This window comes from Pectinophora gossypiella, chromosome 16, assembly GCF_024362695.1.
Source record: "Pectinophora gossypiella chromosome 16, ilPecGoss1.1, whole genome shotgun sequence".
Taxonomy (NCBI): domain Eukaryota; kingdom Metazoa; phylum Arthropoda; class Insecta; order Lepidoptera; family Gelechiidae; genus Pectinophora; species Pectinophora gossypiella.
In genome coordinates, this window is record NC_065419.1 from 796,882 (window position 1) to 819,923 (window position 23,042).

Genomic DNA, 23,042 nt, shown 5'->3' on the forward strand with positions numbered 1-23,042 from the left:
AATTTACCATAAAAACACCAAGTTGGCACTTCCAACGTGGCTGACGTAAATATTCCCAATTTGACAGTTGTGTTATACGTTCTGAAACTTACTGCGTTCCATTTTACGCCATGTTACGTTTTGACAAGTATTATTTCTTATTCTATGGTGTTGATTAAAGTTATTTATTAATTTTAGATCGCCATGGCAACTTAGAATCATTATTATCTACTATTTGCGATGTTTTATTTTAATGCTTTATTTTTACTATGATTTGCTCTATAAAACCCACAAGAAGTTTAAAGAAGAAAGAAGTTATGATTTAATGACAATTACTTAAATACTTCTTTCTTTCTTTTTTCTTATTTCTTTTTGGTGTATAATAGTTTCTTCTAGCAGCTATTTATTATTGTCAAAGCGTGACAAATCAGAATACTAATTTGTAAATAATATACTACACTATATTCCTCTACCATTGCTTTACAAGAGAACAATAAGTTAATGTGCTGATAAACACATAAAGGACTAAAGGTAGGTACTTACCTACTCTTATTTTTTGGTAAGAATAAGAAAAGATAAGGTATTGTTCTCCACCTCCACACATGGTTGACCTGGTAAAAAGAAGAAACAGAAGTCTGTTGTGATTCCGCCCTTTACATTTATTTAACATTATAGGACTCAGTTACTCACTCACGATCTGGTATATTTATTTCGGTTCAGGATTATGGAACTATTTATTGTAACCCCAGAATGGCGCAGCCGGCAACATCGCAAGTCCCGATCGTGGTAACAAAAGACGAATGGGGACGGATTTTGAAATGGACGGACACAAACCGAGAGGATCCGGAAGTCATTCGGCGGCGGGAATACCTGAAATACCTGAACGATACCAGCGCTAAGATGACCAAGAACTGGCCCAACTCTTTAGAGGCAAGTGTGTCTGAATGTACCTAATTTATAAGGACGACTAGTTTACAGGAATGTTTACTCGATTCATTATTTCAGAGATTTATTCTCGCAAGCCCGCGTTCAATAATTTTATTTTACTTATAAATAATACAATACAAATGTAGGTAGGTACTTTATTGACCTTGCGATATAATTACCCAGGAAATGCGTTTGTCTTATTTATCTAGCAAACATAAGGGGAAGTCTTCTTCTTCTATCGTGTGGGTTGTGAGGCGGAGTACCAACCTCATCAACCCTGGTGTCAAGGTTATGGGTTTATAAGGGGAAGTAAAAAATACAAACTCCGTTTATTTGCGGCTATAGCCCCAGAGCACCACACCACCCAACATAAAAAATCACTACTACAGAACGTAAACAAGCGCAACGAAGAGGTCCGGCGCGCGCGCATCGAGGCGGCCGAGAACGCCAACAGCAAGTTCTACAAGCGCTACGTGAAGCGCAAGCGCGAGGAGCAGCAGCGGCTCATGTACAGCGCAAGAGACACCGTCTTCAAGAACAAGGACGCGCCTAAACTTCTTCTCAGGTAGGTAAACAAAAAACTACCTTCTTCTTATCGTGTTGATGGAAAACTAAATAGTATCGGCCCAAAACTTGGTAACAAGTATGGCGCTATCTACAGCGCTCATCAGATCCTCCTGCGTGCAGGTGCTCGGGCACGCAGGACACGATGTAAAATGTTCCATCGTTTGGGGAACAGTGCCGCACTTGCACTTTAAGTCCGAGCCATCCGAGAAACCCCACCTGAACAAATTGTCCTTACTTCGGCCCACCTGAGTCCGAAGTCTATTTAAAGACTTCCAGGTAAGCCAAGGCAAATCAAGACCTGGCGGAGGTCTCTCGGACGGCGAAACAAAACCATTATAGTATTCATAATCCTTGTGGCGTATACATATATATGTGTAATAAATATGGTGACTGCGAGCCGCCCGCTCCCCACCCCCGGCACTTGCTATCAGGCCGGCGCGGCGAGCAGACGTGTCGCAGGCGCATTGAAAAATCAATTGTGGTTTTATTTGCGATCCAACCAAGGTCTACTGCGTAGTCCGAGACAGCACAAATTGGCGACGAGGATAAAGAACGTGAGTAAAAACAAAGAAAAAGAAACTGTTTACGTGTTACGACTATGCACAATATTAACTTGGAGTTATCAGTACAAATATTTTTATTTTTTTTACATCATGATAAATGGGAAGGGTGGATGTTTACGTGATAAAATACTATTCACCCAAGTACTAAATTCGGTTTATCACGATATTTTGTTTTAAATTGTGTTTTTCTATTGATTTGCTTCCGTACTGATAACAAAAGGTTACCAATACAAAGAAAGTAGTCGCAAGTGTGAGCTAATATAAACCTAATAAATTGTTCCATTGTTGTATATTCAGTATCAGCCATTTTAGCACGTCTCGATAAAATAAGAAAAAAAAAAAATATTACCAAAACAATTCTTGATTATGTAACTACCTACCCATTGATCTTACATTCTTGATTTATGTGTTTGTTTGTAAAGTGAACTCAATACCTATGCACTATACAGCGTATCGTACTGAGTACAGAAGTATTAGATATTTTTAATACCTATATTCGAATTTTGAGATTGAACATAACAGTTGAATGTTATAGTATGGAGTGTAACTCATTATAAACAAAACAGTTAAGTAGTTAACTTATTGCAAATGGCGAATTCCTGACTATACATACAACAAGATGTACCTGTATATATTAGTTAAGTAAGTCGGAGTCATTATAATGACACCGCAACCGAGTTAAGAACACCGTACAATTATATAATGAGTGAAACCTAAAAACTCATCAAGTACATGGACTGGCATTTTAACATGTCAGTGAAATAACATGTTTTAATGTTAGACGTGCAAGTAATAAGTAGTTCCAATTTAGATTATAGTTTGCTTCCATTATAATATTAATACCTATCTACATTCAACTCGGAAAATGAACAAATTGCGTACGTTGCCGAGTAGTATACTTAATATCTATATAACAATAAAAGTACTTACCTCGCTTAATTGTAAACTTACATACCGTTCCGAAACAAGATTTCCATACTTACTTGCAGATCGCCACACCATGTCTCAGCTACCGGCGTTAGAAAACTTTGATTGTGACGGCGATTCAAATTCGCTAGGTAGTCGATGGGAAAAATGGAAACGCGCACTAAACATTTATCTTTCGGCTACTGGGGTAGATGTGCCGCAAAAAAGGCGAGCAGTTTTATTACATACCGCCGGGTTTGCACTACAGGAAATTTATTATAACCTCCCCGGGGCTCATGTAGAAGAGACAGAATCAAACGACGTTTTCAAAATCGCGGTAGAAAAGCTCGACGAATATTTCGCTCCAAAGCAAAGTTTCCTTTATGAGAGACATCTTTTCAGACTTATGAAGCAAGAACCGGAAGAAAAATTTGAGAAATTTTTAATTAGATTACGTAATCAGAGCTCGAAATGCAATTTCGCACGGAAGGAAGATGATCTCATCGATCAAATAGTCGAAAAATGTAGTTCGTCTGATCTCAGGAAAAAGATTCTTACATTAGGAGATTCGGTTACTATAGATAAGATTATAATGGAAGCGAACGCAATTGAGACCGTTGAAAGACAATTGAAAGGATTTCAAGTAAGGTCAAACATCGATGTAAACAAAATTGGAACTAGACCAAAAAATCCCAACAATATACGGTGTACTAGATGTGGAAGTCCACACCATGACAATGAGTATGACAAGTGTCCGGCCAAGAATGCCAACTGCGACAAGTGCGGGTTTAAAGGCCATTTCAAAAGTCAATGCCGTACTTCGTATAAAAGGCGCATGGCAACAGCGAATGCAAATGCAGTGCGAAATGCGAAAAAAATGAAACAAAATGATCAATCGAAAGGAACCGGACAACCAACAAATCAACCAATCAAACCACCAAGTAATTCACCTCCCTCTAATATAAATTATGTGTTCCATATAGATGAGGACGCAGAAATAATATGTCAGGTGGGTGGTGTTAATGTAAACATGCTCATTGACTCTGGTAGTAAAACCAATATAATTGACGATAGGACTTGGGAATATTTAAAATCAAACGAAGTTATCGTTTCAAATCAACAACGGGGTTCCGACCAGGTGTTCATGGCTTATGGGTCCAAAGAGCCGCTTAAAGTACTAGGTTCTTTCGAAGCATTAATTGCGATAGGACCTGAAAAACAACCTGCCAAATTTTACGTCATTAAAAACGGCACTCGAAGTTTGTTGGGTAAGGAAACTGCAAAGAAGCTTAATGTTCTCAAAATAGGGGTGAGTATCAATTCCTTACATTCCCAGTCAGACACTTTTCCCAAATTTAAAGACATCCAACTTGATATTGCTATAGACAAATCAGTCACGCCAATCTGTCAGCCCTACAGACGAGTACCCATTCCACTCGAAAGTAAGATTAACAGCAAGATAGATGAACTAGTAAAAAGGGATATAATTGAACCTGTCGATAAAGCAACAACCTGGGTGTCTCCGCTCGTACCAATACTAAAAAAAGATGGAGACGTAAGACTTTGCGTTGACATGAGGTGCGCGAATAAAGCCATCATGCGGGAGAATCATCCTTTACCCACCATGACTCAGCTCTTACCCAAACTGAAGAAAGCACGCATCTTTTCCAAACTAGATATTAGAGAAGCTTTCCACCAAGTGGAAATAAGTGAAGACTGTCGAGATATAACAACTTTCATTACCAGCAAAGGTTTATTTCGCTATAAAAGGTTGATGTTCGGAATTTCGTGCGCGCCCGAACATTTCCAAAAAATCTTGGAAAGGATGCTTCTCCCTTGCGAAGGCGTCATAAATTTTATCGACGATATCGTCGTGTTTGGAAGCAACGAAGAAGAACATAATGCCAGATTGGAAAATGTCTTACAAGTTTTAAAACACAATAATGTTCAACTAAACGAAAAGAAGTGTATTTTCAATCGATCAAAAATTGATTTCCTTGGTCACGAGCTGTCCTCAGAGGGCATTAAACCTTTAGATAAATATATTAAAAGCATAGCATCATTCAGAGAACCACAAAATGTAGAGGAGATCCAAAGTTTTCTGGGACTCGTAAACTACATCGGAAAATGGATTCCAAATTTGGCTACTGTAACTGAACCGATTCGCGAAATTTTAAGACAGAAGCTTCCCAAACACGCCGATATTACAAAATTTTGGAAAAAAGAACAAGCACTTGCTTTTACCGAATTAAAAAGCAGTTTAAGTAACCTTCACACACTAGGATTTTATGATCCACATGACAAAACTCAGGTTATTGCAGACGCGAGCCCCGTAGGGCTAGGGGCAGTTCTCATTCAATACGATACACATGGACCCCGAATTATTGCTTATGGTCACAAAAGTCTATCAGATGTTGAAAAACGATACTGCCAGACGGAGAAGGAAGCTTTGGCATTAGTTTGGGCCATAGAGCACTTCAGTATGTACCTTTACGGTTTGCAAGAGTTTGATTTAGTTACAGACCATAAACCCTTGGAGGTAATATTTGGGCCTCGATCTAAACCCTGCGCACGTATAGAACGTTGGGTGTTGCGATTGCAATCCTACAACTATAAAGTCGTGCATTGTTCTGGTAAGAACAATATTGCTGATTCACTTTCTAGATTATGCTCCATTCAAAACTCACATCCATATGACGATGATCATCACGTTAATCAAATTGTGCAGGCTGCAAGACCTTTGGCAGTATCAATGGAAAACATAATTATCAAATCCCAAGAAGATGAGGAAACCCAATTAGTTAAAGTTGGCCTCTCAGACAATAGCTGGGACCCAAAAGTAAATCATTATAAACTTTTTAAGCATGAACTCTGGGTCCATGATGATGTCTTATTACGCGGAAATAAAATTGTCATACCTGTCGAGCTACGCAAACGAGTGCTAGCATCGGCACATGAAGGTCACCCAGGCATTGTTGCCATGAAAGGTAGACTGCGGACTAAAGTGTGGTGGCCTAAAATAGATAAAGACGCGGAAAACATGGTAAAAAGCTGCAAAAGCTGCATTTTAGTCTCGGGACCTAACCCTCCTGTGCCGATGAAGAGACGTGAATTGCCTTCCCAACCTTGGGTAGATATAGCGGTGGATTTTCTAGGTCCACTTCCCAGTGGACATTACGTATTCGTGGTTGTGGATTACTACAGCCGCTACAAAGAAGTCAAAGTTATGAAATCGATCACGTCCCAAGAAACCGTCGGGGTGCTTAAAGAAATATTTTCAAGGCTAGGTATTCCCGTCAGTTTAACTTCTGATAATGGACGGCAATTCATTAGTGAGGAGTTCAAATCCTTCTGCTCAGAGTTTGGCATTAAACTTTACCATTCTATACCGTACTGGCCCCAACAAAATGGGGAAGTCGAGAGGCAAAACCGCGACATCATAAAGCGGTTAAAGATAAGCCAGTGCCAAAGATCTGATTGGAAGGACGACCTTTTACGCTACCTTATGATGTACAATAGTACACCGCATAGCACGACAGGAAAGACCCCCTCGGAACTGTTTTTTAACCGTCAGTTCAGAGATAAAATTCCTTCCGTTGTAGATGTCGAAAGCAGACAAATCAATCTAGAAGTACATGATAGAGATAAAATAATGAAAGATAAAGGAAAACATAGAGAAGACCGAAAGAGAAAGGCAAAGGATAATCACATCAACATAGGAGAAAAGGTGTACATTAAGAACATGATTAAAGAAAACAAGTTAACACCAAATTTTAACCCAATACCACATACGGTGATTAGCGCAAATGGAGGAGATGTAAATATAAGAAATGATGAGACGGGACAAGAATTACGGAGAAATATTATACATTTGAAAAAGGTGGAAGGACAGTGGAAGATTCAGAGTGAAAGGGAAGGGAGAGAGTGCGGTGATGAAGATTGTAGAAATTTTGAGAATGGAAATTCCTGTAGCTCCGAAATAGAATCAGAGGAAGAATAACAAAAATACAGCACAATACTTAAACTACTACTAATTAAATTGATTATGTACTAAAAAATAAAATAAAACAAAAAAAATATTCAAAGAGAGAGATGTGGCGTATACATATATATGTGTAATAAATATGGTGACTGCGAGCCGCCCGCTCCCCACCCCCGGCACTTGCTATCAGGCCGGCGCGGCGAGCAGACGTGTCGCAGGCGCATTGAAAAATCAATTGTGGTTTTATTTGCGATCCAACCAAGGTCTACTGCGTAGTCCGAGACAGCACAATCCTAAAGGCACACGCATTCTCACCGTCTCGCCTACATAATTTAATGAGAGTTCCAAGTGTGAGATGCACTTACCTGCAATGCCTTTTGATTTTCGCGAAATTTGGCCAGACCTTCCGATAGACATAGTCATTTTTATACCTTTTCCAATAAGTACCTAGGACCTCACGCACCACTTCCAATAAATCATGACATACTCGTAGTTACACGCCTTTTATAATCTAATATTTAGTAAATTCTCTTTGAGTTTTATATTATCTAACATTCCAGCGCTGTCGTCGAATCATGTGTGCTAAAAGAAAGAGAAGAGCAGATAAAGTTCGACAAAGAGTTCATACACAAATACAATGCGGAGCAGAAGCGGTTGAATGACGAAGACATCACGCGCAGGGCCAAGGAGTGGAACGACATGATGGATGAACGCAAAAAGAAGCGGTTCCAGGTCAATAAACAGCACCAGAAAGAGTTGCTTGAACAGTTGAGTGGTTTTTGATAGCTTTTTTTATTTAATTCTAAAATCTTCCTGAGCTTGTCGCAAAAAAACTGACAGAGGAATTAAATAAAAATAAAAAAATAAAATAAAAAGCATTTATTTCAGGCGATGCCCATAAAAAAGTTACACACAGACAACATAATTACATTACACACGGACAAAAAATAAACACACCTATTAAGAAAAACAAACAATTAAAAGGCCACGTGGATCGCATTCCAGTGCCTCCAAAAAGGGCAATCTGGCTTATCTGATAATGCCTTCAGAATGCCGTTCGGGCTACATCTCACTCTGCACATCAGGGAAGCGATTTGTTTGCGAATGATGGCGTGAAAGCCATCAACACGCGCCGCCGCAAACATCCCTGAAGCGCTACAGTACCTAGGAAGACCCACGAGAATCCTGAAAGCATTATTATACTGGACGCGCAGAGAGTTGATGGCATGGCACGCTGCGTATAGTTGACCCACAGGCTGCACGTGTAAAACGACTGACAGTACGCCCAACATTAAGGTCTCTTTACATAAAAGACGTCGTACGTATAGAATTAGCTCCGCCTTGCGCCAATTATTTTTGGTACGGTCTTACCCCATCTGAATCTTACACAATATAAGCTAACATCAAGGGTAATCAGAGGTAGGTACATCTATCGCAAGATGAAGTAAGTACCCATAGCTCAATGTTTCAGAGCGGCGGAGGTGGCCGAGCGAGAGCGTAAGCAGCACGAGGAGGAGCTGAGCATGCAGCGGCAGGATATCATCAACTCCAACAAGGAAATGAAGGCCATTAAAAAGTTTGAGACGGAATTTGTAAGAATATCATTTTACATAATGGGCATTTTAAACAGTTAAAAAAATACTGGGAAAGAGCACTCGGCTCCCGCCCTCTTTTCTGAAATTCATACCATCTAAAATCTAATAAATAAAAGATAAAAAATCTATAATCCATAGGAACTCAAACACTGCCAACTTGTAGACGCCTATCAGTTTCATAATAACTAAGTGAACTACTGTTTGCTATGCTATGTTTTTTCTAACAGGCGCTCGCTATCATATTGGACTTTGTAGTCATGTACTTGTTCTGCATCACTATTTTATTTTTACATCAAAGTCAAAGTATGTAATGTAACTTTATAAACTTTTTACATGTTCATCAGTTATTATTACATTTGTGTACAGAAAGAAGCAGAAAAAGCCCGGATTTGGGCAGACAACAAGCGTTCGATGGACGAGTTACAGGCGTTGCGCAACGAGATGGCGGCGCGAGACAAGATGGACGACAAACTGATCGACGTGCTGTTGCGCTCGCGCTGTCGCATCGAGGCTAAGAGGAAGGCAACGGAGAAGGAGGTCAGTATAATGATGGACCAATAAGGGTGTTAGTGAAACCGTACCAAATACTTACTGAGGGAGATGATTCAGCTCATGATCCTGAGTGAATATCAAGTGGAATTTGAAACCAATTATCAGCGATATTATGTCAATTTCATTTATTTTCAAGGGCTCTCTGGGCGTAATGGCGGGCTGATCGTCTGTCACCATACGTTTTACCATAATCAATCTTAGATTTTCATATAGAAAGTACCTATCTAGTTATCTTCTGTGACAGGCTATATTCATCATCGCGTTGTATCCTCAGATTCGCGATGAGAAGCTGCGAGTGCTGGATGCCATCAGCAAGAAGTTAGAGTCGGGTGACGCGGCGCGAGATGCGCGGGAGCAGGCCAGCCTGGAGAAAGCCAAGAAGGAGAGGGACGCTGCGTAAGATATCTTTGCTACCTACTCTAAGTTTAAGTCTAAGTTTACCTACCATAACCTCGTAACGCCGAGATTTCCAGACACAATAGTTAAACATGGACATTGGATCTTAAAAGGACATTCGGTCCTACGGCTATAAAGACTCTGGTGTGTAAATAATTTCCATGTTCAACGGGGAATTTAGAATAAACTATTATTATAGTTTATACCACGTATAAGTGGGACACTCTCCGCTCCGCATCTATACGAGCTTGGATCGAGCTTGAATTACGTCTGATGACGATTCTGCTCGCATCATTACGGGCATGAGTTATTATCTCTATCCATATCTGTTGAAGAAGACCACTAACCTATACCTTGGTATTCTCCAGGGTGGATGCTCGCCACAAGGCACAAGAGGACAAGGAGGCGAAACACAACAAAGAGAAGAGGGATATCCACGAACAATTCCTACGGGACCAGGCTCAGAAGCTACACGACGAGCATAATATGATGCATTGGGAACTTATGAACAGGTACGATCTACTCTGAACCGGCGTGCGAGTATGAGACGATTGATGAATGGTGGCGGAAGCAATAGAAGTGTGTCAGGATCGAAGAAAATGGAAATTACATATTCTCTGCTTAGGCGTGAGTTTATGTATATATGTAGGGCATATTATGATTAAGCTGTTTGGGCACTGGGTTCCTCCTACCCTAGATCTCTTCCTTCTGATCTGGTCGCCATCGTGGTTGTCTTCTGCACTTTTATCAAACTACTTCTTTAACTTAGTGCCATGCTCATCGATGCAGCATTTTCCTCTTATCAGTGTCCAAAACTGATTCTGTGATGAGTACAAAACGAAAATCTGATTCTTTCTTATTCTTTGATTTGTTCAGGTTCAAGAATCAAGAAATCTATGAGGATTACAAGGAGCAACTGCGTTTGGAGAAGGAGCGCAAGATCAAGGAATACCGGGAGAACATCTTAGCTCAATGGGTGAGAGATTTAGCAGCGTGTTTCCAATGTCAGTTATCCCGTGTTCAAGGGATCTGTTTACTACTTACGTAACGTGAAGATTGGACGCGTCCTATTTACAGAAGCTCTTAGAATAAGAGTTGCTTATATTAGGCACTGAATGTCTGCCTGGAGGGCCGGATTCGATTCCCGAAGGGGACATCGATAAATCACCGTACCATTGTCCTTTGTTTGGCTAGATTAGTTTCGTTTGCACTGAATCACCTGATTGTTCGAAAAATTTAGATGATTACCTCGGAAGACAAGTTAAGTCGCTACACCAACACGCACTGGATCAGCGTGGTGAAGGTGAAGTATACTTCCTCCTGTTAATTTGGAGGTCTGTGCTCAGCCAGCAGTGGGATATATTAGGCTGTTTTTCTTCCCACCTGCAGAAAGAGCGCGATGAACGCGACGCGCGCGAGAAGGCAGAGACGCGGTACTTCTATGGAGCCCTGGCGATGCAGAAGCTTCGAGACGCTGACAACAAGCTGCTGACACACGCCGCTGCCTTGTTGAAGGAGGCCAGGGACCACGGCCGACCCACGCTGCCCATACAAAAGGCTATTCAGGTATTACAGATCTAATGAGAATAATGGGGATAGTCATTACAGTTCCCTTTTTTTAAAAAAAAATAGGGCCTACACACATACATAAGATCGCGCCTATTATATTTCCCGTTAGGGTAGGCATAGAGACCACGGTATTTCACTTACTACGATCCTGACAAAGCACTTTCGCTTTTTTCACTCTCATCAAATGTCAAAAACTTGTTTCAATTCCTTATAAACTTTTCATTACATCAGCCAGATAAAACACGGGAGCTCGATGTGAAATAAACTAAATACTTACCTACTCCCGGTCTGGCTCGGCTTCAGTGCCGCATCTGTAATTATAATCCCCCCCGGTTGATTGAGATGAAGTTTGTCTATGCGGTATAGGCAGTTTATTTTATTTTTTTAAGTACTTAAGTACAATTTAACAAGCAAACGAAGGTTCATGGTAGGGCTAGCAGAGGAAGACCTAGAAGGACGCACATTGACCAAATTGGAGATGTCCTTAGAAAGGGTTCAGTTCGATCTACTCTGAACCGGCGTGGGCGTATGGAACGATTGATGAATGTGGAGGAAGCAAGAGAAGTATGCTAGGATCGAAGCAAATGGAATTCCGTAGTCTCTGCTTACCCCGGTGGGAAATAGTTGTGAGTTTACGTATGTATGTACAGTTTAAACTGTATAACAGCATCGATATTTAGTATTTTACGACTGTGGTAATTTCTAAGTCAATTTCTCAGCGCTACTGCTCGATGTACCGGCTGTATCCGATGCCGGACCTGCCAGCGTCACTCCAAGAGCACTTCCAGTCGTACGCGCCGTGGGACGGGTCCAAGCCGGACCGCGACTACCGCGAGCCGGCGCCGCCGCCGCCCGACCGCGGGCCCGACGCGCCCGACGACGGGGACGACGCGCGCTGCGGGTTGCAGGACCTTGTCAAGGTACACTCAAGGAATTAAATGCTTCGTCACTAGGTCACTCTTCGCTTGCACTGTGCAAGTACCACTTCTACCAACATACCGGTAAAAAAAAAACAGAGCTGCCAACATTTTCATAAACGTCATATTTGTCATCCGTAAAATAAAGTTTTGATTAAGTATTTAACTTTTTGATTACAAAGTTTAGATTTGCTTGCTTGTTTAGAGGTATATTATAAACCAATATGTAAGTTTTGGTTCAACAGCCTCTTTAAATTTGCTGCAGATAAAAATAAAACAATGTAGCTGCAAGCAAATCTAAACTTTCTAATCGGACAGTTAAGCATACATAATCATGTGCACAACAATTATTTCACAACGTGCGAAATGTGCATGCAATCTCGCCATGTATGCGCCCGCAACGTCGCCACGAATCAATTTGAAAACTGACGAACCTTTTCGCGCAGTGACTGTACTTACATCTGGGGCCAGCTCCTTTCATTTGTGCACTACATTTGATTGCCACTACATTACCCGTAGTGAGCCATGTGCGGGTAGCTAGCAAGCAAGTCTAGTGTTCCGTTTTAATTCGAAGCCTTTGAGGGTGCAACTACCCTCACTTCGTTATTATTTGTTTCGGTAATAAACACTCAGTCTTCCCTCCACGGATACCTACATCCGATGATTTATTTGTCACTGGATCTATGCCGCTGACAATTTAAATCCATCATCCCTTTTAATAGTTTTTTTTTTGTCCGACAGCGACTTAGTTTTTCGTCGGCTCGAATGTGGATGGTAAAGCGGAACTTTGTTTTGAACGCCAGAGGGCAACATCGAAGCTATTTATCTAAGAAAACATTATTCCTACTTGACATTTGTTTTGTTTGTTCTGTGGGGCGGAAGGCGAGAGGGAAACCACTGTTCTATTTTCCTCTAAAAAGTAGAATGGAAAATGCTACGCCACCGACAAGAGCGTGGCTCTTAAATTAATGATGATTATTGTAGAGTACACCTTTTGTATACTGCCATGATTTGGCTCGCCAACACACCATCACTCTGTACAGGCAGACCGTCCTGCATTGACTGACTGTTTGTCTTGCTCTGTATTCAGATGACGTATGCGCCCGAGACAAGGATAGCAATATCAATACACTACATCCCTTCCTTATTTTAATTTTATTTAATTATTCTTTAAAACAACAATATTTAAAACAAATGCTTTAATTTTGTTCTATTTTACAACAACAATATTCAAGACATTTGCTAGACCACAAAATATAAGTATTTTGAATATTTGACCCTTAGCCACTAAACTATGCTTTCCTGATTTCCATCACCTTCTTTCTCTTCTCTCTGCTCACTTTCATTTTCATTACAAACCTTCCATTGCCCTTCTACTCTTTTCAAATGTACTATGTTTCTTCTACATATCTGTCCTGTTTCGTCATTTTCAACTAATATATCTCCCCCATGACTTTCCCTTACAGTATGAGGTGTAGAATCATAATTGAGACTCAATTTATTATCCTTGCTCATCTGTTTGACATATACTTTATCACCAGCTTCTAAAGTACATCTTTGTGCTTTTCTCTTCCGGTCCGAATATATTTTACCTTTTTCTTTATTTTCACGATCCCTGTCTCTCATTTCCAAGTCTCCTTCCTGTGGTTTTCCATGAATGTCATTAATCATGGGTAACTTATCTCTAAATCTTCGTTTAAAAAATAACTCCGACGGAGTTTTTCCGGTCACTGTATGTGGTGTGCTATTGTACATCATTAGGTAATCCAGTAATGATTCTCGCCAGTTTTTCTTTTCGACTTGGCTAATTTTGAGCCTTTTTAAAATATCACGATTTTGGCGCTCAACTTCTCCATTTTGTTGGGGCCAGTAGGGTACGGTGTTGAAAAGGACTATATTTCTTTGGGTGCAGAAAGACTTGAACTCCTCACTACAAAATTGCTTGCCGTTATCGGCAGTGATCGAGCCTGGATTCCCTAAACGACTGAAAATTTCTTTCAGGTGGGTTACCACTTCCACGGTGGTTATTTTCCGACATATTTTAATTTCTTTATAGCGACTGTAGTAGTCGACAATGACGAATAAATAATCACCACTAGGAAGTGGGCCCATCAGATCCACCGCTACGTCCATCCATGGTTCTTCTGGCAATTCTCTTCGCTTTAAAGGATGCGGCGGATTTGGTCCTGATACTAAAGTGCAACCTTTGCATGATTTCACCATGGTTTCAGCATCTTTGTCACATTTTGGCCACCATACTTTTGTCCTTAGCCTAGCCTTCATGCCTACTATGCCAGGGTGTCCTTCATGGGCTGCCTTTAACACACGTTCACGAAGTGACTCCGGAACCACGATTCTCGTTCCTCGCAGTAAAATTCCCTCGTAAAACAGAGTTCGTCTTGGAAGATTTTGAACAATTTGACATCCTCGTGCCAGTTACTATTATAAACACCATCTTTTACTTTTAAGATCTCCTGGTCCGAGCACCGCATGATTTCTGTGAGGGAAACTGCTACTGGTAAACTATTTTCCACGATTTGGTGAACGTAGTTGTCCCTTGTAGCGGTGTGCCCAGACTTTGGTTCATTACACAATCGTGAAAACGGATCGGCGATATTCGTTTTGCCCGGATGATAAACCACCTTATAATTATAAGATTGCAAGCGCAAAACCCATCTTTCAATTCTCGCACACGGTTTTGATCTGATTCCAAATATCACTTCTAGTGGCTTATGATCTGTGACCTATTCAAATTGTTTGCCATACAGAAATATATGAAAGTGTTCGATAGCCCATACGAGGGCCAAGGCTTCCTTTTCAGTCTGACAATAACGGCGTTCGCAATCTGTCAGAGTTTTATGGCCGTAAGCAATGACTCGTGGGCCGTGTCCATCCACTTGGATCAGGACACTTCCAAGTCCTACTGAGCTGGCGTCCGCCACTACAATTGTGCGGTCTTTAACGTTATAATAGCCCAAAGTCGTCACGTTAGTGAGTGCAGACTTTAAAGCATTAAAGCTTTGTCGCTGGTTTTCCCCCCATCCATTCGTAATATCAAAATTATCACCGTGTTTATTTCTCAATAATTCTTTCAGGGGTTCGGTTAATGTCGCTACATTGGGTATCCATTTACTGACAAAATTTATAAGTCCCAGAAAGCTACGAATTTCTCCAACAGTTGTGGGGGGTCTAAATTGCTGAACAGTAGAAATATATTTTTCTAATGGCCTTATTCCATGCTCTGACAACTCATGTCCCAAAAAACTTACTTTCTTCAATCTATAACGACATTTATCTTTGTTCAACATCACATTATTTTCTTTCAATACCTTCATGACTTTTTCTAATCTTTTATCATGCTCGGCAAGATCTTTCCCGAATATTAAGATGTCGTCGATAAAGTTAATAACTCCATCGCAACCTACTAATATTCTTTCCAGTGTCTTTTGAAAGATTTCTGGAGCGCATGATATACCAAACATCAGACGTTTGTATTGGTATAGTCCTTTACTCGTGATGAATGTCGTTATATATCGAGAATGTGGATCAATCTCAATCTGGTGAAAAGCGTCTTTTATATCGAGTCTAGTGAAATATTTTGCTTCTCGTACTTTTGGTAGTAATTTATCCATAGTAGGCAAAGGATGATTTTCACGCACAATTGCTTCATTTGCTCGCCGCATATCGATACATATACGTACATCCCCATTATCTTTTAAAATGGGTACTATTGGAGAGACCCATTTAGAAGAACCTCTAACCTCTTCAATAATATCTCTTCTAGCTAACTCGTCTATTTTCGCTGCAACTTTGTCTTCAATAGGTATCGGAATCCTCCTAAGATTAAAACAACAAAAATTAACAATACGTTTTTCTTTATTATACTTAAATCAAATTGAACAAACTAACCAAATTAACTAAACAATCTATCTTAGCATTTATTATTAATTATTATATTTATTGTTATTTTATTACAATTATTTTAGGTACCTGTATGGCTGAGAAATAGGTGTTACCGAATCATCAATTGGCAGTTCAATTAACACATCCTTTAACTTAGGAAATGTCGAAATGTCTAGCTGATTGATTTCTTCTAAGTTTAATCCAATTTTGAGAATGCCCAAAGCCATTGCCGTCAACTTTCCTAGCAAATTCCGTGTTCCGTTCTTGATAACGTAAAATGTTGCTTTTTTCGTACTGCCTCCAACTTGTATGTTTGCTTCAAAAGAACCTTTGATTTCTAATGGTACATTGCTACCATATGCCATAAATTTCACATCAGGATTCGGAATCTGCCTATCCACTGTCACTTTCTTAGTTTTCATCTTATTCCAAGTTTCCTCCATAATAAGATTTTGTTTACAGCCGGAATCTACTAGCATAGTAACATTGACTCCTCCAATCATACATTCAAACTCATCGTCATCATCTATGTGGAAAACATAGTGAGGTGTCTCAGATTCTATATTTTTTGATATTTCCTCTAGTTCATCTACCTGGTTTATGTCACCTTGCTTATCATTTACTTTAGCCTTCTTTTTCCCTTCAGTATGTCGTTCCGCTTCAAGTTTCCTTTTCAATGGCTGTTTAGTTTTGCAGTACTGTCTAAAATGTCCCACAAGACCACATTTAAGACAGTCTTTATTTCTAGCAGGGCATAATGGACTGCTAGGTCCGTGGTTTCGATTACCGCATCTCCCACAATTCGTCTGTATTTTCAGCTTTGTTTTGTGCATAGTGCTGGTTCCATAGGTATTATTAGCTTTAGTGAAGATCTTATTGATACCTTGCATTGTCTTGTTTACTGAATCAAACCCTTCTAACTGCATGTTGACTGATTCTAGCGAATTAGCTTCTTTAATAATTCTTTCTAGAGTCGCATCATCTCCCATTTGCAGGATTTTCTTTCGCAGTTCAATAGATGCACACTTCTCAACAATTTGATCAATTATATTGTCATTTCTGTCTTGAAACTGACATTTGTTGGCTTGCTGTCTCAATCTTACTAAAAACTTTTCAAATTTCTCATTGGGCTCTTGCTTGAGCAGCCGGAACAAATGCCTTTCATATACTTTATTTTGTTTTGGAGCAAAATAATCATCCAGTCTAGATATGGCAACTGCAAATACATCCGTACCCCCTCTAGTTGTCACATTGGCATCTGGTATGTTATAGAATATTTCTTGTAAATCTAGCCCGCCAAAATGCAACAAGTTTGCTCTTTTTTTTTTCAGTATCTGTGATATTAGCGGCTTCCAGGTAGATGTACAACGCTCTCTTCCACCGCTCCCATCTGGATACTACGGAGCTTGGTTCACCATCGCAATCAAATTTGTCCAAAGTCAAAGCCAAAGCCATTTTGATTGTGGACAATCTGAAATCAAATGCCATCTAATTACACATTTGAATATAAACACAAATGTTATGATGATGGTCACCAAAAGATTAATTATCTAAAACCAAACTTTGTCACAAACAATTTAATGTACACTTTTCTACTCCAATAGAGTACTCATATACACCCATAAAATATAAGGTCATAGTTCCGTTCATGTATATGCTATGCTAAAAGTCAATTTAATGAAACACCACAGCCTTTGCTGACAATCAATTTAATGATATTTAGAATCAATTTAATGATATTTACTCATACATGAGATTACTTCCGTTTGTATTAGTCTTTGCTAATAGTCAATTAATGAAACACCTTAGTAAGTCTTTGTTGACAATCAATTTAATGATATGCACCCATTCATGAGGCTACTTCCGTTTGTATTAGTCTTTGCTAATAGTCAATTTAATGAAACACCTTAGTAAGTCTTTCTTGACAATCAATTTAATGATATGCACCCATACATGATGCTACTTCCGTTTGTATTAGTCTTTGCTAATAGTCAATTTAATGAAACAACCTTGTCTTTGTTGACAATCAATTTAATGATTATGTACCCATACATGAGGTTCCTTCCGTTAGTCTTTACTAACTAAGTCAATTCAATAAAACACATTTAAGTACTTGTCTACATGTATCAACCATTTTCAAGTCCGAAATCCGAATAAGATGTCTTCAGATCTAATTCAATTTAGGAGATAAATTTATACTGATCAATTCAATGATAGATGCCCATACTAAAATAATTAGTAAGTATGTCTGGAAAATGTTTCCAATAGTTGATCTTGTTTATTTAATTTATACTTTGTAGTGAATTACTATTATAACATTAAACTTAAATTAAATATCCTAAATTACTGCAAAATAGGGTACTTAATTAGGTACTTCAAATTATCTTTTCACAATGAGAACTCCACAAAACCCGTTTCTCAGTTTTCATGTGGGATTACATTTTGTATAATATATTTGACACATATTAATTATTATCTTACCTGGAACACTCGTCGGAACAGGATTCTTCACAGAAAACACCAATAGTAATCAGTCAGCAATATAATTAAAATTCATTCGCTAAGAACACATTTACATTCAATTTGAAGTATTTCGGAGGGAAAAGAAAACATGAAAAATGAAAACCAAAGTTATTATTTTTTATTATATTATTTCCCGCCCGAATGTAAAAAAAAAATACAAAATTAAATTAAATTAAAATCACGAGTTTTAATTCATCAACTGTCATGTGACACAGGTCAATTACAAATTAAAACACAAGTAGGTACTTATAATAATTTATTTATATACATGTCATTATTTTAAAATTACATAATCCAGTAACCGCCTAACCGGGTTATTTTTTCCACTATATCTTCCGCAACAGAATAGGCTGTATATACTCTAATCTCATGCCCATCAATAATGGAATAAATTAAAGAGCAATAACCCTCATCTCTATAATGCAGAATCGTAAAGTTTTCACTGTTTCTGGACAAATATAGTAAATCCACATACCTTTCCCTCCTTTTTCAAGGTTTACTTACGGTCTTTATCCTCGTCGCCACATATGTAGAGTACACCTTTTGTATACTGCCATGATTTGGCTCGCCAACACACCATCACTCTGTACAGGCAGACCGTCCTGCATTGACTGACTGTTTGTCTTGCTCTGTATTCAGATGACGTATGCGCCCGAGACAAGGATAGCAATATCAATACACTACAATTATGACATTTGTTCACATGGCGCACTTATAATATTGCTTTTTAGTTGTTTTTTGTTCCCTAATTAATAAAGTAATGGCCAGTATAACCTACTCCAGGTTCCACAGAAGGGTGGAAAACAAGAGAAGCCTGCAGCAACTGCCGTGAAGAAGGCGGAGGCGCCAGCGGAAGACTACAAGCGACAGGGGCCCGCCAATGGGCTGCAAAGGCGACCTGACCAGGTAACTGGATTAACAGGTAGTACGGCCACAGTGTGACCAGAAAAAGAACCAGGGGAGTGTCTGTCTGTGTCCCGGCTTAGGACCTGGCTATAATCATTATTGCACAATATTCATAAAAAGTACTTTATTGCACACCCAGGAAATACAAAATTTGAGAAATAGAAGAGAAGAATTTGTAATAAATGAAGAAATCACAATTTTATGGAAAAGGATTAAACCACATGGTTTAATTTAGTTAGTCACAGTACAGCGACGGTTTGCGCTTGCTGCTCCTCGATTCCGCCGCATGCGGTCATACTCCCGTTTATTTCTCGCTCTATCAAAGTATGGTTTTGAATGACAGCAAAGGATAGCATAGGATAATGCGATGCAGTATGGCCGGATGTACACTGATACGCTGAGATATTCTCTGTTACTCCTCTTTCCATGATGCAATTTCGCTCTTTTCTATATTTGGTTTCTGATGTCAAGGTTTTTACTGAGCCGCCATAGGCCCCTGACTCATGTAACGACTACGTACTTACATCAGTAAGTAATAACCGGGACCAGCGGCTAAGGTGATTCTCACACTGCACCGCATGATGCGGCGTAGCGCGTGGAAAACACGCACAGTCTAACACAGTGTGAGTGAATGTGAGAATCGCCTTAACGTGCCTCTCTCGCTTTGATTGAAAGAGAGAAAATTGACAGGTCGATTCCTCACTCTTTTCTGTGTACCTCTTTACAAAATATAAAACTAATGCATTATCGTCATGTCGACAGGAGAATGTAGTTCTGCCGCCGATAGAAGCCCAGAAGATCCCCTGTCGCAACGACGACTGCCTATGCAACATCAAGTACGGTTAAATGAAACAACAAATATACAAAATATTAACTTTTATTTACTTTTATCAACTTTAGAACGTGTTTGTCTATTTATAGAGAGCGTTTATGGCACGGTGTGATTTTAAACTATTTTAGTGTGACTAGAAACATGTGAATGTTGAATTTCGTAAATTTTGTCGTGAATACAGACAGTAATACAATAAAGAACAACGTCCTAAATGTCCTAATCGGTGTTTTCTTACAACGAATACTAATTTAGAAGTAAATCTAGCACTTACTAAATAAAATCTTTGGTCACATTGAGTGTAGATTAGTCAACTTTCAGAAACAAATTCCGTACTTATATTATTATTATTATAAAAATGCCATCGAAACTGCTCAAATTATTATACTTTTTAATGTAGTGGAAAAAGGAACTACTTGTTCGCTTTTGTTCCCTCTTCCTTCTATTTCCAGCGTCGTCGAATCGTCAAAAAACATGGAATAGTATGGCAACACAGCTTTCGTAATACTTTCGTTTGCTTTGGCTTACATATATATTGTCCTTCGTTGCTACAACTACTACATTGACAAAATCAACGTTAATGCCTTTCATGCATTTATGAAATTAAAATAAATTGAAAATTCATTTTTCATGGTGGTAATATCAACTCTATTTGAATTTGCCAGTGACAGTAGTTGTTCACATAAATTCAAATAATATCCGGCTTTTCTTTACAGCGACTTACTCGCATAAATAAAAAAATAATAAACTCTTTAGACTAAATAAATACACCATATTCCATTACATAAATTACATTGTATAAGAAATAAAAGTAATTAATTCCATTATATTTTTTGTAATCAAACTTTGAGATAAAATTATGGCATAATATTGTTTTCTTTTTATCTCATTTAGTTCTTTAACATTTTTATAAAAATATTTTTTCTGTATAATATGGCATTAGGGTATAAAGCCGCCGTACAGAAAAGCCGTGAGGTGCGTGAGCGCAGTGCGGTCGTATCGGTCGAGACAAGCAGTCGTGGTCGAACTTATACTAACTTACACTAACTTGTACTTTCGTGCGTCCGACCTAACTTATACTAAACTAATTATCATGCTAGAAAAATCCATACGTTTATCGCTAAATGACAAAATGAGCGATAAATATATAATAATTCAATATATTAATTTAATTTTTGATACCTATTTTATTTACTACAAATTGGATGTTAGTTCCGTCGAATGTTCCTGCATTGATTATATTTATTTCAAGTCGAAACTCAACTATACGAATTTTAAACATAAACATAAGTACCCTTTCTACGTCCTACTGATAGGCGCATGCCTTCCCTCAATCAACCAGAGGGTATGGAGCATACTTTACCGTGGTTTAAAACTATATGAAAAATAAATACTATTTACTTTGAGCGCATTATAAAAACCACATAAATGTTCCTAACCTCATTGGACCTAATAAAATTCGTCATCAACGATAAACATATGAACAAAAACTTTTTGTGATCATTGTTTGTGCTGGCAAGGAGTCGTATGATATGAATATTTTAGACTAAATGTATATTTTATTTTACAGAACATTTGCTCTGGCAATGAGCAAATAAAACATAAACAACTTCATGTCACGTTTGCATGCCAAATGGAAGATGTATATTAACATGCTTAGTGCTTTCTTACTAGAAAATATATGTCAAAAATACTCTCTACAATATAATAATATCTTTAAAATTGTAGATTCTAGTATAGGAGTTTAATTATTTAAGGCAAGTTCGGACGACATGTCGTTGGAAACACTAAAAAATCTAAGACCTTGGTTATGAACGGCGACGCGTCGAACGGTGAACGTTCCTATACATCGTTATATGTTTGTATTTACCGCGCGGTTTTCATACACGAGGCCAAAGATATACATCTAAGTTCAAGTATAACCCGCACAAACTTACAAACCAGACACAAAACATAGGCGGAGACAACAATAGAACAAAACAGGTCTTCCGTAGTTTTAATACTTAGCGATAACCTAAATAAATAAATTAAGTAACAATTAACTAACACATTTCGATTTGGCACTAATCTAATACTTATTATTATTAGCACTACGGGCCAATTTTGGGAAATGCAGTGGGATGAGTTTAATTATATAAAATGCAAACTTTCGTCGTGGTTGTCGACTATTCAATTCAATATCACACATAAATTCAAACTTAAAACCGACACAGTTGAACATAACATACATAATAACAACACACAATTTAAAGCCCACGTTTGAATGTTTCATTCATTCTGTAATGTGCCGTTACATTTACATAGAACCACGACGAATCATCTTCTAAACAGGCCGCCAAAAAAAAGCGGCGGCGGCGGCTGATGTTGAGAACGGTTCCATACATTTGTATGTGTTTGTTCCCACCGCCGTGGTGCCCGCGGCCTGAGTCCCCCCGGCCGCGTCAGTGCGTGTCCCGCGCGGCGTCCATGGCGCGGTTGAGGCAGCGGCTCACGGCGTCCAGCTTATGGAGGTAGGCAGACGCCACTTCCCCGCGGGGTGTGCTGCAAAAGTAAATTGGAATTTCCTTTATCGCACATATGGAAAATATTATACAGGCTGTTCGTGACATAGTAACGAATACCGAGGGGGTGAATCAGACCATGATTCAGAGTTAATATAAAGTGGAATACTCCATAGTTACTTATTTCCGAATCTATTTTCAATGATATACTTTAGCGATAGAAAATTCCACTTGTATTAACTCGGAATCATGAGCTAAATCATCCCTCTCAGTATTCGTTACGGTGCCACTAATACCCAATATAGGCTGTTTATATTACATTGTAATTCCGACAACAGGGCAGCTCTTAAATAAAGAGAGATATATTACATTGTAGATATAAAAATAAAATACAGAGACGAGGAGGAAATGGAGAGACTTTTGCCCA

General features: G+C 38.9%; 3 protein-coding genes across 14 annotated transcripts in view; 2 read left to right on the forward strand and 1 right to left on the reverse strand.

Annotated features, from left to right (window-relative positions):
• The first annotated feature begins 382 nt into the window (after nucleotides 1–382).
• Nucleotides 383–20,510, forward strand: LOC126374049 (trichohyalin-like). Its single transcript, XM_050020500.1, has 13 exons — nucleotides 383–510; nucleotides 729–909; nucleotides 1,296–1,471; nucleotides 7,485–7,691; nucleotides 8,396–8,516; nucleotides 8,886–9,056; nucleotides 9,346–9,467; nucleotides 9,836–9,979; nucleotides 10,344–10,443; nucleotides 10,857–11,033; nucleotides 11,756–11,956; nucleotides 19,163–19,285; nucleotides 20,048–20,510. The coding sequence occupies exons 2-13, from the start codon at nucleotides 730–732 to the stop codon at nucleotides 20,129–20,131; spliced, it is 1,806 nt and encodes a 601-aa protein (XP_049876457.1). The 5' UTR covers nucleotides 383–510; nucleotide 729; the 3' UTR covers nucleotides 20,132–20,510.
• Nucleotides 1,837–7,159, forward strand: LOC126373948 (uncharacterized protein K02A2.6-like). 2 transcript variants are annotated; one of them, XM_050020332.1, is made up of 3 exons: nucleotides 1,837–2,027; nucleotides 3,026–4,251; nucleotides 6,545–7,159. In XM_050020332.1, exons 2-3 carry the CDS (start codon nucleotides 3,037–3,039, stop codon nucleotides 6,569–6,571), a joined length of 1,242 nt encoding a protein of 413 aa, XP_049876289.1. In that variant the 5' UTR covers nucleotides 1,837–2,027; nucleotides 3,026–3,036; the 3' UTR covers nucleotides 6,572–7,159. The 2 variants fall into 2 exon arrangements, with proteins under 2 accessions (XP_049876289.1, XP_049876288.1); XM_050020331.1 differs by having other exon boundaries at nucleotides 1,843–2,027; nucleotides 3,026–7,159.
• Nucleotides 20,147–23,042, reverse strand: part of LOC126373942 (golgin subfamily B member 1-like) — a 109,677-nt gene continuing 106,781 nt past the window's right edge. For all 11 annotated transcript variants that reach the window (XM_050020307.1, XM_050020303.1, XM_050020306.1 and 8 more), the window contains one exon: nucleotides 20,147–22,655. In XM_050020307.1, the coding sequence (XP_049876264.1) occupies nucleotides 22,556–22,655 (100 nt within the window). In that variant the 3' untranslated portion in view covers nucleotides 20,147–22,555. The remainder of the gene's footprint in view (nucleotides 22,656–23,042) is intronic.